The sequence below is a fragment of the Oryzias latipes genome, chromosome 17 (genome assembly GCF_002234675.1).
Source record: "Oryzias latipes chromosome 17, ASM223467v1".
Lineage (NCBI taxonomy): Eukaryota > Metazoa > Chordata > Actinopteri > Beloniformes > Adrianichthyidae > Oryzias > Oryzias latipes.
Window position 1 is genome coordinate 20,817,874 of NC_019875.2, and position 17,164 is coordinate 20,835,037.

General features: G+C 40.3%; 1 protein-coding gene across 1 annotated transcript in view; it reads right to left on the reverse strand.

Annotated features, from left to right (window-relative positions):
• Positions 1 to 11,939: 11,939 nt before the first annotated feature.
• The window catches only part of tox (thymocyte selection associated high mobility group box), a 50,133-nt gene continuing 44,908 nt past the window's right edge, over positions 11,940 to 17,164 (reverse strand). The window contains exons 9-10 of the mRNA XM_011486632.3: positions 15,076 to 15,236; positions 11,940 to 13,277 (exon numbers count right to left, since the gene is read on the reverse strand). Of these exons, the coding sequence (XP_011484934.1) occupies positions 13,241 to 13,277; positions 15,076 to 15,236 (198 nt within the window). The 3' untranslated portion in view covers positions 11,940 to 13,240. The remainder of the gene's footprint in view (positions 13,278 to 15,075; positions 15,237 to 17,164) is intronic.

Here is a 17,164-nt window from a genome sequence, read left to right on the forward strand (position 1 = left end):
ACCTCACGACATGTTACCTCCCCAAAACACAACATGACCAGTGAGGATCCCACAACCCCCCCCCCCCCGAGATTGTTATAGTCTGTTGATGTACAAAGAAATACAAGAAAATGTGAATAATTATGTTTTTGTTCCTAGGAATTCTGCTGATGTTGCTGCTGCCAGTCATTAGAGCTCAGAGTGTTTCTTCTGGACCAGCGTGCCCCGTTTCCTGTGTGGTTTGTTCTGAAGATGCAGTCATCTGTCAAAGACTTGCTCAGATTATTGGTGAGAGGAGGCTCATATCCTTAGTTACCAAAGTCCAGCAGTGATTTGATTGCAAAAAACATGAAAAACCTACTTGAGGTTTATCACTGTCTGGTGTGTTTCAGGGAAATGCTTAATGAAATACTTCCAATCATTGTTTTTGAGATTTTTCTGTGAGAATTTGCGCTCATCTTTTGTATCTTTTTGAGATTATGAGGCAACAAGTTGCTTTATGGGTACTTAAGGGGAAATCAAGTTCTTCCACAACACTCACTTAGCGCAGTGGGACAGTCCTGCTGGAACAATTTTTTTTTTTTTTTTTTTCCCCCACCTCTGCTTCTCCATACCAGTGAGGTATCCTGTGTTCCTTTGTTTGCATGGATAACTGATGTGGTCCTGCTGTTTGTGGGATCAGATGCTCCAGATTCCACCCAGGCTCTGCTGCTAACGGAGGGCTCCATCTCCACCGTCCAGCCTGCCTCACTGTCTGAGCTCAGCAACGTTACAGTGTTAGGTGAGAACAAATCATGTGCATATATGCAGCTTTGGCCCCGTTAAACCCACTACATTCAAGAAATTGACATAAAAGTCAAAATATCTTGAAAGTATGTTGATTTTTAAACCCAGTTTGGAAATCCATAATGTTTGCAACCTCATTTGTTTACAAGACATAGATAGCATCACTTTGCAGTGAACACAGTTTTGTTCACAACAATGTGAATTTAAGATGTAAACGTGTGTTTAGGAAAAAAGCACCCCGTCTTAAATGTGGTCCACACATTTTGAACATAGTGTACCGTATTATAAAGAATTTTTTTTAGCAAATTTAGTATTCTTTCAACACAACAAGTTGTAACAAACACTACTTAATTTAAATAATGTATGTTATCAAAAGTTCTTTTGGGTTTCTTCAAATACTGTTTAAACAGCATCAAATAATAATGCAAAACAGAAATAACCTTTTAATTTTCTTAAGTCCCAAGTTTCCTTTTTTTCTTCTCTTTTTTCACAGGCGCGCGCTCATACTAGAGTCAATGAAATGGCCCCGTGGACGCGCATCGCGAATGTGTCCAAATCGGCCTCAGTCCAGTATTCCGAACAAAAGACGCCCCCCCCAAAAAAAATAAACTGGTATACCAGTAAAAAATATATGTGTATGGGTACCCAAGAAAAAAAAAAGTGTCGATTTCAACAGCTAGTCTCTTTCTGTTTTTTTGGAATGCGCCCACTCACGGGATCGCGCACGTCACTCCACTCTGTCTGTCGAAAACTCTCCGGTTTCTGTTCCCCCGTCACTCATTTGGACTCCACAGCATGTTTGCTGGGATAAATCCGGCAGGCAAGGAATATTTGGAGTCTTTGGTCATGGAAGAAGAGCACGGCGGCAGCTGTCAGCGCGTCTTTCACCTTCCTTCTCCTTCCCTCCTTTGCGCACCAGGCTGTTCCGACCCCATTTAATAACCATGGGGCGTGACTGTCGTGCGCCAGGTGAACCGTCCATAACATAAATAAATAAACCCACGAAAATCGTACAAAGACCACATCCAAAAATGACAGTGGATAACATATATTTCTTCACAAAAAACACGTTTGTCCCCTCAGACATAAACACAGGTAGAACTAATGTTTCTTTTTTTCAGTGTCATAATGTGACCCCGTCATGAAGTAGTCATTTAAAACATGAACAATAGATAAGCTATTCTCCCCATACAGTTTTGAAGCTAAACTTTTCTTGTGCACGTGGAGCAGTGGTTAGTGCTGAGGCCCCTGGTTCAAGTCTCGGCTGGGGGACCTGAACCAGAACACCAGTTTACATTTTAAATCAATCAAACTTTATTAAAAAAATAAAATAAAATAAAACGATGGATTGCCCAAAAAATGTTCTCCCTGTGCATGTGGCACTCCGGCTTCCCCTCATCATCCAAAAACATACTTCATAGGTTGATTAGTTACTCCAATTTGTCCCTAAATGTGAGTGTGCATGGGAGGTTGTTGCTCTGCAATAGACCAGACTGTCCAGGGTGTCCCCTGCCTTCGCCCACAAGTGGCAGGGATAGACTTCGGTACCCCCGTGACCCCGAAAGGGACAAAAACGGCTTAGAAGGGGAATGAATGAGCGGAACTTTTCCCACCAAAAGCAGCCATGTTGAAATGAGCCTTCTACTGCCTCCAGCTAAATGATGATGCACTACAGGGCAGAAAACATGGACCAAATTCTATACAAGTGGTTTTTAAGCAACGTTTGGATTGTGCATATGAGATAGGGACCATGCATCCAGAAATGCATGTATCAACTCTGACATAAATGGTGATATGGTGTGAAGGTGTTGATGCATCTGTGTGTTATTTAGGTTTGAGCAATAACCAAATCTCAGAACTTGGAAGGGAAGCCTTCAAAAGCCTGCAGCTCCTCCACACCCTACTGCTGGACCACAACCTCCTGACCAGCCAGGTCCTACAGGGAGGAGCTCTGACCAACCTGACTCAGCTGAAGGTTCTTGCTCTGGGCCACAACCTCATCAGCATGGTGTGTACAGTTATTTTGTGCCTGAGCTTTTTTTATAGCATTTGTGGAGAAATAAGAAAAATGAGGCCAATTTCAGAAAAAGGTTTATGCTTTAAAATTGCTGAGAAAAATTATTGAACAGAACACCGTCACAATGGTCTTTAAAAGTTGACAGCTAATCAAAATTAAAAAGCCTCTGTTTGTTGCTGTGCAGATACAGGCCGGCTGGTTTAAAGGCACAACGGCTCTGGTTAGCTTGAAGCTGGAGGGAAATCTGCTAACTAGTTTGGATTCCAGTTCATTTCCTCAGAATGACCTCAGAGAACTGGAGAGTCTGGATCTGTCAGACAATCTGATCAGTCATCTGGACCAGAACAGGTTTTTCTTTTTTTTCTTTTACTGTATTTTGTTTTTTTGAAGAAGAAAAATAATCAACAAATCCATTAGAAGTTTTTTTTTTTTTTATGATCTCAGTTTCCCAGGGTTGGTGGGTCTGAGGACTCTGGATCTCTCCAGGAATCGCTTGAGTTCTGCTCCTGCTGAAGCCTTTTCCTACCTAAACTGGCTGACGAACCTAAATCTGGACCTCAACTCATGGAACTGCACCTGTGAGCTGCTGGAGCTCGCAGCCGTCCTGACAGCTTTTATTCAACAACCCGACAAGGTGAACTAAGTTTTAGTTAGTAAAAAAAAAGCCTATAATCTTAATTTATGTTTAATTAATCACTATGTTTAAAAATATAACAAAACCATGGAATCGTTCATTTTTGTTTATCAAGAATACTAAATAAAAATGAAGTGATGGTTTCAAGGTTTCAAGGATTTCTTCATCCTTTCCAGAGCCTTTATAACGGCCGCAGGATGGTGTGTGTGAGCGCTGACAACCCGGCTGTGACCACGGTTCTGGAGCTGACTGAGGCTAACTGCGTTCCGTCCAATCAGAACATCACAGTCCAGATAGAGAGCAAAGCCAGTGTGACACCTCAGGAGTACGCTCGAGATCTGGCCATCACTGCAGTCCTGTGCTTTATTGGTGAGAAAAGATAAATCATGCAAACAGGATCCCTCAGCACATTTTATGCAGAGTCATCGTTTGCTGAATATGTGGACAGACGGGACCAAAGCAGAAAGGATTATGGGGATCACAACCCACATCTCACGAAGCACAGTGGCGGAAGTGTCATAATTGGGCTTGCCGTGCTGCAAAAACAATCGATGAGTTAGCCATAAACTAAACTTTTGTTTAAAACAGAGGGGGTTATCAATGCAACACTGCTTTAAATGGATTGTGGATGAAGATTACAGCTCAAAGAATAACAAAACGTCACAAAGACTCAGGCAAAAACCAGACTTCAACTTGAAGTTTCACTCTAAAGTATTCACAGTCTGTTAGATTGTGAAGAGCCAAATATTTCAAACCTTCAGTTGGTTTGCTTTTACTACTATAGCTGTCAATATGGGGATAATATTGTTTTGAACAAGAATTGAGGAGTGGGGGTAGCTGATGGTTAAGTAAATAAAATAAGTGGAGCACTACCTGACTGAAATTTTACAGGAATCTTTGCAGTATTTGAGTGTGTCTGTGGACAGGCCCCACCCTTTTGACTAACATCTACAGCTGATAGTAATACTAAGCCTCCAGCAACTTATCTGTTTCTGTACCCTTATCCCCCATCTCTAACATCTCACTCTCTTAACGTAGTTAATATGAATTAAGTTTAGCCTCAAATACAAAAGGGGTTTATACAAATATGCACCTTGTGTGTCAGAAGATCCATAACTCCCACTATTGTAACAGTAAAATCTGTGCAACACAAGAGGCCTTCAGTTCGCATCTGTTTGCTCAGCTGCTGGACTAAAAAAGAAATGATTGTATTGGGTCATCTTTTCCGGAGGTTGTAATTTTTTCCAGAAAATCCTTGACAAAGGCAGGATTTTACCTGTTAGGATTTTGTGTTTGAATTATAAAGATTCATGGATTCCCTCTTAAATTCATGTAAAGATACATTTTCTGAAGAGTGCTGTTAAAAGTCTTTGCATGTTTTATCTCCTGTGCACTTATGAACAGTTCTGATTTCAAACAGGTTTAGCCCTTTGGTCTTTGGTCCTTTTAATCTTAAATGACGATGTTTGATATTTTGGGTGTGAGGTCTCACTGACTTGTGTCCTGTTGTATTTCAGGTGGTGTTGCTTTGACTCTTTTGGGGGTCCTGGTCTACTATCAAATTTCCAGGAGGAAAAAACGCCAAGAAAGGCTTAAAAATGGGCAAGAGCGTCGAAACATGGCGAATCCCATCAGCCGGCTTGATGTTAGTGAGAGAAGAAAGCATTTCTTCATGGAGGCAAACAGCAGGAACAAGACAGCTCTGGCTGTGGATGCATGGACAGATGGTCAGGCTAAAGTCAGAGGAGATGAGAATGATGGCTATTTGCAATTTCCTAACCATAGAACCGCCATACCGGGGTCAAACCCAGCGAGACGGGACTACTGGATGAATGGAGGGATGAAGACGGAAGATCATCAAGAGATGAGAAGAGTAATGATGGAAGAGAAAGGGGGGGCAAGCCTTCAAACGAGAACCTCAATCAGGGAAATGCCTGAAAACTTGTATTCACGTGGCCAGAGAAACTCTTCTTCTCATTTGCAGATTGGAAGTTTGAAACCCCAAACTAGTCCAGATTTAGGCAGTAAGAGGATTCCAAACGGTGAGTCCTGCCACAACATGTACAGACCACTAGAGCACAATGTGAGATATGCAAAGACTCTCTCCTACTATGAAGATACGTCTGCTCACAACAGCAGAGGAAGGAATGGTCACCACCCGTTTGACAAGACAAAGAGTGGTGGGCTCAGAAATGTAACTTTTGATCTGGGGAATCTTATAACTAATCCAGTGAGAAACAATCGAGAGGAGGAACGTCGTCCAGGCTCTGGCAAAGAGAAAATAAAAGAAAGGTCACACAAAGATCCATCCAGCCGCCCGTTCAAAGTCAAACTAAACCTAAACCCTCTGCGAAAAAGCAAAGTTCAACCCCGATTGAAAGCTGAGCAGGGCCACACGGAAAAAAGCCCCCCGAAAAGCAGTAAAAAGAAAAACCGGGACGAAAAGGAAAGACTGGAGAAGCACAAGAAAGGAAAGTCAGGAAAGAAAAGCAAGAATGGCAGCGAGAAAAAGAAGAAAATGTCTGAAGAAAAAGCAAAAAATGGAGAGAAAGAAAAGAATCAAGAAGGTGATGGAGATCAAACTTCTGTTAAGCAGAAAGAAACCACAAATCATGAAGAAGGTCAGAAAAGTGCAGATCCGGGTCAGAGTGACAACACATTCCAGCCTGCTGAACACCAGGCAGCGTCTGCTGATGCACCAACACAAAGCTGGCACGGTTTCCAATATCCTGCAGCTGCACCAACGCAACTTCCTTCCAAACATCCCTTCTCGTTGATTTCTGCTGACAGGAATAGCACCAGCAACCTGTCCCTGCTTGGGACAACCACCTCACCTTTAATCGGCAGCAACCTTTCTCTTCAAGGAGGGAATACTTTGCTTAAACTCGCAGCTCCTGGAATGAACACACCTGGAAGTCCAGCTAATTTCCCCCCTTCTGGGATCACATTAGGGGGACTAAATTTGACTCCTAGAGCTCCAGGAGGGACTGTGTCTTTAGTTCCTTCCCTTCAAAGTAACCAGCTTCTTGCTCAGGCTTTGCAAGCCAGTGCAATGCCTGCTGCACCTGCGCAGTCCCAGCTGGTTCCTGAAAACTCCCTTGCAGCTGTTCTGAAACACGATCCAGGACAAGTCCAAGCCATTCCAACAGAGGGAGCCCTTCTGCAGATGCCTACTGAATCTCAGGCATCGTGGTCCAAGCAAAGCCCTGCTGAGAAGGACCAGGAGGACACAGGTGGAGCGACTTCTCAGCCTCTTCAAGGATTGACCACAGTAGAGAATATATTAACCAACAACAACCAGACAAACACCGGGTCCAATCCCGAGGATCCAACAGCTATCACGGCAACTGGAGGCGCAGACAAATCTGAAGAAACTGTAGTGGAAGACTCTGCGCCTTCAACATCCTCACAGATCCTCTCCTCTTCTGAAGCTGCCGCTGCTCTGCTGCAGCAGGAGTACCTGTCAGCTGAAGGAGACTCCTCCCCAAGAAGGAGGCTGAGGCTGGTGCTTCCTGAAAAAACATCAGATCGTCCCCCAACTGCACTGGAAAGAAAAATACGCTAGACGCTCTGTTTTGTTCGGAACTCCAAGGTCCAGGTCCCAGTGCTTTTCTCATTGGAAGTGGTGTGTACACTAGAGAGAGCATCAGTTTATCCTCCAAAGAGCCAACTATTGATGTGATTAGAGCCAATGAACTCAAGAGTTTTAGAGGTGAAAACAAAGACTGAAGTGGAGCGACCGCACAGACAGAAGTTCACTCCAAACATCTCAACATTGTTTCAAAAATAGGCACTCGGACTGATAAAACCGCTTCCCTAATCACCCGATTTAACCCCCAGATACAGACAAACACACAGTTGTGTGGAATAAAAAGCAAACCATCAAAAAATGGTTTACACCCGTATGTAAATACCCTTTTTTGGTGTTGACCATTCGGCATGAATGTCCCTTTGGAAACCTCCAGTGGTCATTTGAGGAACAGCAACATTTGACATTTCCTTGTTGGCTTCAAGGTCAGGAATAGAATAGGGTGGCTTGATCACAAATTACATTTTCCATGGGTTTGAACTATTTTTAGTTAAAAGCATCTTTAACCTTTTAACATCGGAGCTTTAGCTCCAGTGTTTACGTTCTTTCTACTACTGTAACTCTTTGACCGTTTACGCAATTCAGTCGATTCTGAAGCTCAATCAAAACAAAATAGAGATTTTAATTGTTGGTCGTAAAGCTGAGCGACAGATGTTCCAATTTTACTTATTAACTCAGAAGTTGAAAGTCTGCAATAAAGTCAGAAACCTCCTAAAACCTACTATTAATCAGCTGCAGCTTGTTCAAAACTTGGCTGCATGCCTTTTAACTAAGACCAGAAAGAAGGAGCACATTGTACCAAAACATCTGCACTGGCCCCCAGTCAATTTTAAGATTCTTTTTTATTAGTTTCTAAATGTCTTCATAGAATTGGACCTTCATTTTTTTAAAATCAGAATTACTTTTTAGTTTATGACCATCCCAGAGACCTCAGGACAGGTCTGCTGGTGGACCCAAAGGTCAGCACTTTGGGCCCACCCCTGTCTGAGGATGTGAGGGCTTCATCCACTGTGGAGGTTTTTATGAAAAAAACACAGAACTCATCTTTTTATTTCAACTTGAAGTTGATTTTATCTTTCCTTATGTTTTGATTTGATTTTACAGACAGTTTTTCCCTGTTGGTTTTTGTAGAATGTGTATGCGTGTTGGGGAGGGGGGGTTATTATGGTTACTATTTTTACTATATTATTTAAGTATTTTATGTAAAGCACTTTGAGGTGTTCTGTAGCAGGAAAAGTGCTCCATAATTAAAGCTGAAGATGAATTTGAAGCAGAGAAAAGCAGCCTTGTGCTGAAGTGCAACACAGTCGTAACGTGATCAATATTCTGTCACAGACAAAAGCCTCTTTACACCGTAAGCGTCAGAATCCCTTTATTCACATTGATCGCACAAAAAGCCGAAGAGTTAAAGTATGTCAAAAGGTGCGTGATATTTAGGTGTCGCCGGCGACATTGTCGATGTTAAAGAGTTAAGTCTCCTGTCAAATATCTTCTTTTTTTCTCTCTAATAAAGCTCTAAAAAAAACTGATGCAAAAATATTTTAAGCTGAACAAGCAAATACAATCCTGTGGTTATTCAATAAGAACAATGAATGAGCTTTCTATCAAAGTATCTTCTCTTTGTTACCAGATGTTCAGAGTTGTAATGAATGTCTTTGTGTTTTATGTGGACGAGACAAAATCCTACAACACTCCCCCACAGCGCCTTTGACCTCCGTGGCCAGTGTTGCAGGTTTCCGTGTCTCCAGTGTGTCACTGTGGGTTTAGATTTCATTTTGGCACCAGGAGGCCTGTTTGTAGGGTGTTGGGTTTCACTTTGCCACTCTATCGGTTTTGCCCACAGATGGTTTAAGGTTTACCAACCTTCTTCTGCTTTTTTTTTTTAACGTCTTTTTTTGTGAACTGCTAGGATCTGCAGCTGTGATGACCCAGTTTTTCTTGCTTTAGCAGCATTGTCTTGTGAAACGCGATTCCAAGCTGCAGATCACATCAAAGACAATTCAGTCCACTGAACTGAGCATTTTGGATTGTCAGAGGGCGAAATGACGGCTGGCAGGAGCAATGTGAACAATAGCAATCGTCTCATCAGCACTTTCTCTAAACACCTTAAGGTGATCAAACCCAGTTTGATTGATTCACATGAATCAACATCTCTTCAAGAAAAACAACGAGACCGAGCACCATTGTAAAATGTGCAGTGTAGAAAGGAAAAAAATTAAATACACAGTGCAGTTCTCCCTCTTTGCCGTTAGGGGGCACTATGTACACACAGCTTTACAGCTCTCCAGCCCATCTGAAATTCTGATTTTAAAACCAGGATAAAGATAAAATGGCAAAACATAATTACAGGGGAAGAGAAGAAAAAACGCAATCTTCTTGATAGAATTGGGGTCTCTGTGAACATGAACTCAATTATTCTTTAATTTACAAAAGATTCAAGTAAGGCTGACAGAACACACAATCTAACCAATTCTTGGCATTTGGTATAACCTTTACAAAGATCAAAATGTCAAATTTGGCAGTGGAGACATAGAGGAGATCTCCATGTTTGTTGAAGCCAGATGTTTTCCTTACTGTCGGTGATAACCACTAAAACCTGAAGAAGTGTTGTTTAGCAAGCAAGCGTCTAATGGCTGGAGAAGATTGACTCAAGCAAGCATGCAGAAGCTGGACTTCTCTGTTGACAAGCGTTAGTGTAAAACAAGTTTAAACAAAAGTAAAACATTTGGAGAAAAGTGATTCTTCAGCATCCAGGAAAAGTTTTATCCTTGTGAAAGGTGGGAACATTTTGCACTTTTGTGTGAAAGCGAGTTTGCACACTGGCCTGAAAAAGCGGTGCATGGCACATGTTACAAATGGGTAATTGCTGCATGGACTAATGGTATTTACATCTATAGCAAATAATCATATCAATAATTAGCGGCATATACAAGCCCATTTCACCTCTTGAGACCTGAGCTTTTGTTTGATATGCCTTTTTTCTTTAATATATAAAAGAGTTAAATACAATGGTAATAAAACTCACAAAGTGATGTCCACATATGAGGACGCAAGGTCTTAAAAAGTGCGCTTTTTTTTTCTGTTTGCCTGGCTTAAAGGAGTATAAAGGAAACTAAAGTGTTTCATGTGTTTGGTTTAGTTGTGTGAAATCATTAAAGAACCCCTCAGATGAAAACCATGTTTCTCATGATGGAGGACATTAATAAGGAAAATGTATCTTCTGAGTATTTCTTTATTCAAATTGATGTGAACCGAGCAAAAATCATAGGTGGAAGAAGCTCGTAAGTGTGATAAACGAGTTCCTACAGCAAGCCACCAGCTCCCTGCTTCGCTCCATTCCGATATACCCTATGGCAAACACATAGATCCGTGAACATCTTCATTGTCCACATCACATCGGAGCAGACATCTGGATCAAAACATCTGGATGGCTTCAATTAGCTCGACATTTTTGTTAGGTTGGGGCTGTGAGCGGCTGTAAGCTAGTGGTACAGAGTGTAGACAGAAGAATGGTGGGAAGGGGGCGGGCTTACTCCACGTCAACAGTACCGCCCATAACCTTCTTATGAACTACTGTCACTCTGCTGAAACTAAGTTCTAGAAAACGACACAGGTTTTTGAGTTTTGGCCAAAAGCAGTAAGATCATGATTAACCCTTGTGCTATCCTAGGCACTTTAACGTTGGGAGTTGGGTCATCTAGACCCACTAGACGGTACGCTGAACCTTTTTTCTTCAATGATTTGTGATCTTCACTGGTGTCCATGGATTACATGAAATCTTTCCACCTTTATCCACCTTTGTCATGGTAGGGAGAACATGTCAGTGGTCATCTTGACCCCATAGGATAGCACAAGGGTTAAAAGACCACTGGGAACGCTTTTAGAATGGATCAAAGAGGATTGGAGAGGGTCTTTAGTGTAGGAAAAAGGGATGGGAATAAGGCAATCATGTCACATTTGCATGGAGCTGTGTAAAAGTCTGTTGTGAAATGAGCAGCTCAGATTTCTTTAGTACTGTGATGTTACAGACCCTCAAGTCTAAAAGTCAAATATTTGATCTCCAGAAAAAAAAGAGGTTGACTTGGAGAAAAATGGCTTTCTACCTCTTAAACTCTTTAAACAAAAGCAGAACTTTTTTGTTGTTAATAATTAAGAAATACACATTTAAAAAAAGTAATAATTAGTTTGCTTTAAATCGTCATTTTACTATTGTGGAGCTACTTCCTTTTGTCGCTATTATACGTTTTAAAACTTCATTTCCTTCAGCCAAAAAAAGTTGTGTATTTGTACTACAAGTATGAGTCTATACAAAAGTGAGGCCTGAAGTTTACTATCTATTTGTTGTAAACTTAAAACTTTACAGTTTAGTCTGAAGAAGTATTTAGTTAGTATATGTCCTACACCATAGGTGTAGACCACAGACCACGGTCTATGGTATACATGCGATACCCGAGTTGTTGTTGTACTACTTTTTGCTAAGGGTTTATTCTTTTAAATCCTTACAAAATATGTAAATCATAATGTTTTTTTTCTGCACCCAGTTTGCTTGGTGGTCGAAATTAAATTACCCACAAAAATCAATTTCAGAGAACTCTCATGTTTTCATATCAATAAATAAAACAATAATTTTTTAGATACTTATATCTTTGACTATAATACAGACAAGGAATTTGCTTATTCCAGACTTCTTTCGGCATGTCTTTAAATTTCAAAAATTATATATTTTTTAAAAATATATTTCTAACCTCCCTATTTTTTATGTAAAGCACGAGAATAGATTTTCTGTTCAAGATGATTTGGTTTTGTAGCCAGAAAAGTACAGAGCATAACTAAGAATTTGATGACGTTTTAAAAATCATTTTGCAGAAAAGTAAACGTCTTTTTATCATGTGCAGTGAATTCAAAGAGCCGTGTAAAAAAAACAACAAAGAGTCCGCTTTTGGAGTAGACTGCACATCGATGCAGCACTTACTTTATTCTCAAACACATTATTAGAATCTAAAAATAAGAAAATCTTAATAGTTGTTGTTGCCCCGAGTCCTTTCATCTGCCAAAATAAAACAACAATATTACAAAGAGATACATAGTGAGAGAGAGATATCATTAACACTAAAACAAACCTCAGTTTGATTAAAGAAAAACATTAAACGTGGCCATCCCAGCAACAATTATAGTTTCTTAAATAGCGTCTGACCACAGAGAATAGAGATGACAAAAGAGGACATGCAACCCAATCAAGCGCTCCAGCATCTCATTAACACTTCACACACTCGCACACAGTTTGGATCCAAATCAATGTTATCAGCAGACATATGCCAGGAAGAGGAGCTTGCATCAAAAACTGCAGTTTTTCTTCTTTTTTTTTTAAACAATTATTTGACGTTTCATCCTTTTAGGGACTAAAATACATCCTATTCCTTCAAGAAAGCAGTGGAATCTTACATTATTCACAGTCCGTGCCTGCTTAAACAGGCAACAAACAGCTTGATAATATTGTTGCAGATACTTTTCATATGTCTTTGGCTGCAAGCAGCATCCAGTCGTCATCCATCATCGCTCTGAATCACCACCAGTTCTCTGCTTCTGCAGAGTCTGTGGGACTTCAGTCCATAAAGCAACAAATCATCGTGTAACTAAAGAGCCAGAGGGAACACAGTTTGACTAGTATTTGGTTAATTCTTCTTGCTTTTTGCTCTGCGCTCCTCTGGCTCTGGCTGCAGAAGGACACAGTAACTGGATTAAATCAAACAGAAAGAGAAAACAGTCGGCTTGGAATCTGCAACTTAAAAAAATTATGTTACAGCCATTTACAAAAACTTCTGGGACTGATGGTTTACATCATTCTTACATAATAATAATAATTAAAAAATGCGAGCAGAAAAGAACTTAAAGTTTGGAGTATGTACATCGGCATGGATCACAGCACAGGACCTGCCCATCTCTTGGTGGGTCTGCACAGTTTCTTTTTAAGTGGTAGATATACACAGCGTGTGAAAAACATACAGCCAAAAACAGACATTTTTATCCCTTCTTAACACTGTTCTACCTTAAGGACAGAAATTGTTCTAGAATTCTTCGGCTTAGGTCTTTTTTTAAGTGCTGAACTCAGATTTCTGCCCCAGTTTGTCTGCAAGTGCCCAGTGTGCGTTTCTGTTCACATGGGGTTTGAGGTTAGGACCAGGCGGGAGGCTGTGGCAGTGGAAGGGTTGAAGTTTGGTGTAGTTTCATCCTGAGATTAGCTCAGATACAGGGGCTTGTCTCTCTGCAGGCTCCTAAAGCAAAAGAGGAGAAACAGATGCAGTTAAACATGTCTCATCATTTTTGCGCATTTCAATTTTTTTATTTTTCAACCAAACTGACTTTTATGAATTTGAGTGCTCCCCAACCCCCGGGCTGTGGGCTGATGATTTTGATCATTTCAGTTCTGTTTATTTTCTGATTCTGAAGGAAGTTTTATTTTGGAAAACTACCAGAGTCTGTCCACCACATCCAAATATGTCTTAGTCTTAATGCACGTCAAGTAGTTGGCCTCTTTATGTGTCCGCTACCTTCGTAAAGTGGCTGCTCCCGACCAAAGCTAACAAAGTTAATAAAAACAGAAGTCATTGAGAAAATGGAGGAAGAATCTGTAAATCTGCTATTTACAGACAGAACCAGGAGTCTTCGTTGTGACAATTGTTGTTCTCACAAACCAAAGCCACTTTAGATAACTTGCAGCGACTGACTTTCTAATGTTACACGTCCGCTGATAACAAAGTTGCATTCAAGGTATCATATTTGGAAAATTCTCCTCTCATGACGGTTTTCTCTGCTTTATTTATCCGTCACACAGCAAAAGTCGGACGTGGCTTAAGTTAGCGTCCACTTTTAGGCGAAAATGTTCATCACATTTGTTAACTCAAAGTTTAAACCAGATGATATTTTACAGAAAATGAAATACATTTGTTTCAGATCAGTGGAAACTTGTAAAAAGGACATTTGAAAGTTTTCCTACAGAAAGACTAAAATAAAGAATTGCCTGTGTTAAATAGAAGTACACAATGAATCAAGATTGAAATCAAACTAAATATGATTCATGTTTTTGCCGTGAAACAATCTGATCTTGAGTTGAGCTCTCTGTTCTGATGGCAATTAAGTAAAAAAAACTAACAACACAGTAATGTTGCCGTTATTGAATTTTTACAAATCAGAAACAAAATCTACAAATTAATTAATTGAATTTGTAAAATATCTGCACAGTTTCAATTCTGTTAAACGAAATTTCACGTAGTAGCATTTTAATTTGGAAAATAGCTTAAACAAAATGAAACGCCAACTTCGCCCCCATTCGGACCCGTCCGTGAAAATATTGTCTGACATTAACCGACCCGTGGCCTGAAAAAAGTCGAATAATAATAATCCACAATCCTCAGCAGATTTCATGCAACAAAAGAAAATCTCTGTGTAATTCTGAGCAAAATATTTCCATCTGGGGTTTTTTTCTGTTCGTTTGAATATGCACATAAAGTGTGAATGTTGCCGACAGAAAGTTTTTCTGCTCGACTGGGTTGGAAAGATGTTGTTTCCATTAAAGCAAAGTGTGACAAAGTGCAACAGAAGCAAAGTGAGTAAACAAACAAAGCATGTAACACCCGCTGAGGTCTTTGCTCCACTAGAGAGATGAGAAATAAATGAAAACATCAGGTCTGTGTGGAGAGATATGGAAACTCTAACCTTCAGTATGAAATATTCATAGTTTTTTATTTTGGTTTTTCTAGAAATGACATCATTGGATTATCGCTTCATTTTATGCTGTCTTTGGAGCGCCAAACATTTTTTTTAGTGTTGCATAATTGTTTCCCCAACACATTGTTCTTTTGCTCAATAAGTTAGTTTTGCAAAACCAATTCATCTTTTCTTGGTTGCAGTTTTTCCTCATAGTGGACATTGGATGTGGTCACATGACTGACTGGTTTCTAAATAACGGTTTGAGAGTTCAACGAACTGGAGCCAGATCACTTCCTCATGTCACCACTAGGTGGCTTGTAAGACAATCGAATCAAGTTTCCTTTACTCTGCTGTAAAACATACCCGTTGCCATGGTAATCAGTGCTCCAGTCCAAAGAAGGGTGGTGGTTGGGAGTGTGTCGACCCAGCTGGTGGTAGTCCACTGATGATGACATCACCGATCCACTGTTCAGCATACCCCCTCCCATTGGCTGATAGTCAGACTGGAGGGAAGGAGCATATCCCTGTGAGGGAAAATAAAAACACTCAATTTTGTTTTACAATGGAACGAGTTTCTGTAAGGGCTGACTCATAACTGCCCTGACAGGTAGGTACGGGTCACTCGGTATGCCCGAAAAGGGAAAATGTTCGTGGAAATGTTTTTCTACAGGCATGCAGTGGGCGACAGGTCATAGCGAACATTAAAACAACACGTAACAATAGGTAAGCAGGTAAGACAGGCACGTCGTACTTATTTGACATTTTTTAACTCCTCCCAAACCCGGCACAATGCTCATGGGGCCCATTAGTGCTGTAAGTGCGCACTCATTGCGCGCCCCTTGCTGACTGTTAGAAATGAGTACATTAGACAGTCAGACGGTACATAGTGTGGGTCTGCTACGGCTCCTACGCATCACCTGCAAACCCCGTGCTTGCAGCATCTTTGCACGGTCAGTAAGGAACCAACACGTGTAGCTTCCTAACGACTAGAGCGTACCGTAACAGCACCGTACGACAGCATCATACTACTTACCTTATCCTTAAAAATACTTCACTCAAGGAAACTACACCAGCGCTCCCCCTAAGATGCAGCTACTCCTCTCTATGACAACTCTGGACAACCCCAAAAACCCACAGCACCCGCAGTTAACAGAGTGAACCCCCATAACAGATCCAATGACATCATCAAAAAACTTCTTTCTGACAGAGAAATAAACAGAGCTGCTTCGCTTCAACTTAAAGTGGAAGGATGTGATCAGATTGGGAGACATAAGCAAACATTCAGGCTGAGAAAGGGAGAGGTGCACGCTGGTGTTCTAAAACAAAAAAAAAACAAAAAAACAAAAATCCTAAAAGCCAGTTATTCTAGTTCGGCGCCTGCTTATCAACACGGTCAGCAGTGGGAGCGGCTGTGAAACACAACTCTTAAAAAAGACTAGAGTTCCTTCATACTGACTGCTTTATTTATCAGTCACAGCATCATTGAAATTAGCCTTTAAGAGCAGGAAGTGGTCACGCTTTGCACCAGCATTAATTACATCCAAGGGTAACGTTTTGATAACAGAACGAGGCTGAACGTGTTTTGATTAGAATTTAATTTGGAGGGTTTTGCTCTAATTTAAAGTGGACAAGTCAAACCCAGCGCACACACCAATGAGCCGTTATTAAGCTGCCTTTAACTTTTCTTTTTAGCTTTCTCCCTCCTTCAAGCAGAAACATGGCCGTTTTCTGCAGAAGCTTCTCTGCTGAAATGCTTTGAAACTCACAAGAGGTTTCAATGAGACCCTAAATCTGCGTTGCAGTTAAACATCAGCGGTAATTATAAAGCATTTATCATTCTGATGAGTTTATTTTATTATCTACTAGAGTTTTTGCATAGAAGTAAATAATGATTTTTATATTTACAAGAATTAGAAAAAAGTCGTCATTTTAGAAGAATATTTGTAATGTTATGAGAAAAAAGGAAAGATTTACGAGAATAAAGTATCAAATTATGAAAAGAAAAGTTGTCATTTAAAAAGAAAGAAGTCGTAACATGAGAAAAAAAGTTGAATATTTTCATGAATAAAGTCAACATTTTAAGAGAATAAACAACCGTTACAATTTCACAAGTTATAAATTGATAATTTATGAGATTAAAGTAATAAATTTATGAGGCAAAAGGCTTTTTACTAGGAAAAAAGAAACAACAAAAATGAACAAATATCATGTTTGGAGACGTAGAGTGCATTGTAAGCTGTTACTTCATTGGTTTCACAAATAAAAAAACACTAAGTTCTTCAACAAGTCAACAATGTTTTATTATAAACATGAGGACATCAAAAAAGAATTTGCAGGAAAGTAGGCCTCTTCAGAAGAAGAAGATCCTTAACCCACAAGGTGTAGTATTCTGCGCTGTTTACATCATTAGCAGCCTAGTTGGAGAGATCCAAATACTGTACATGCCTTATGG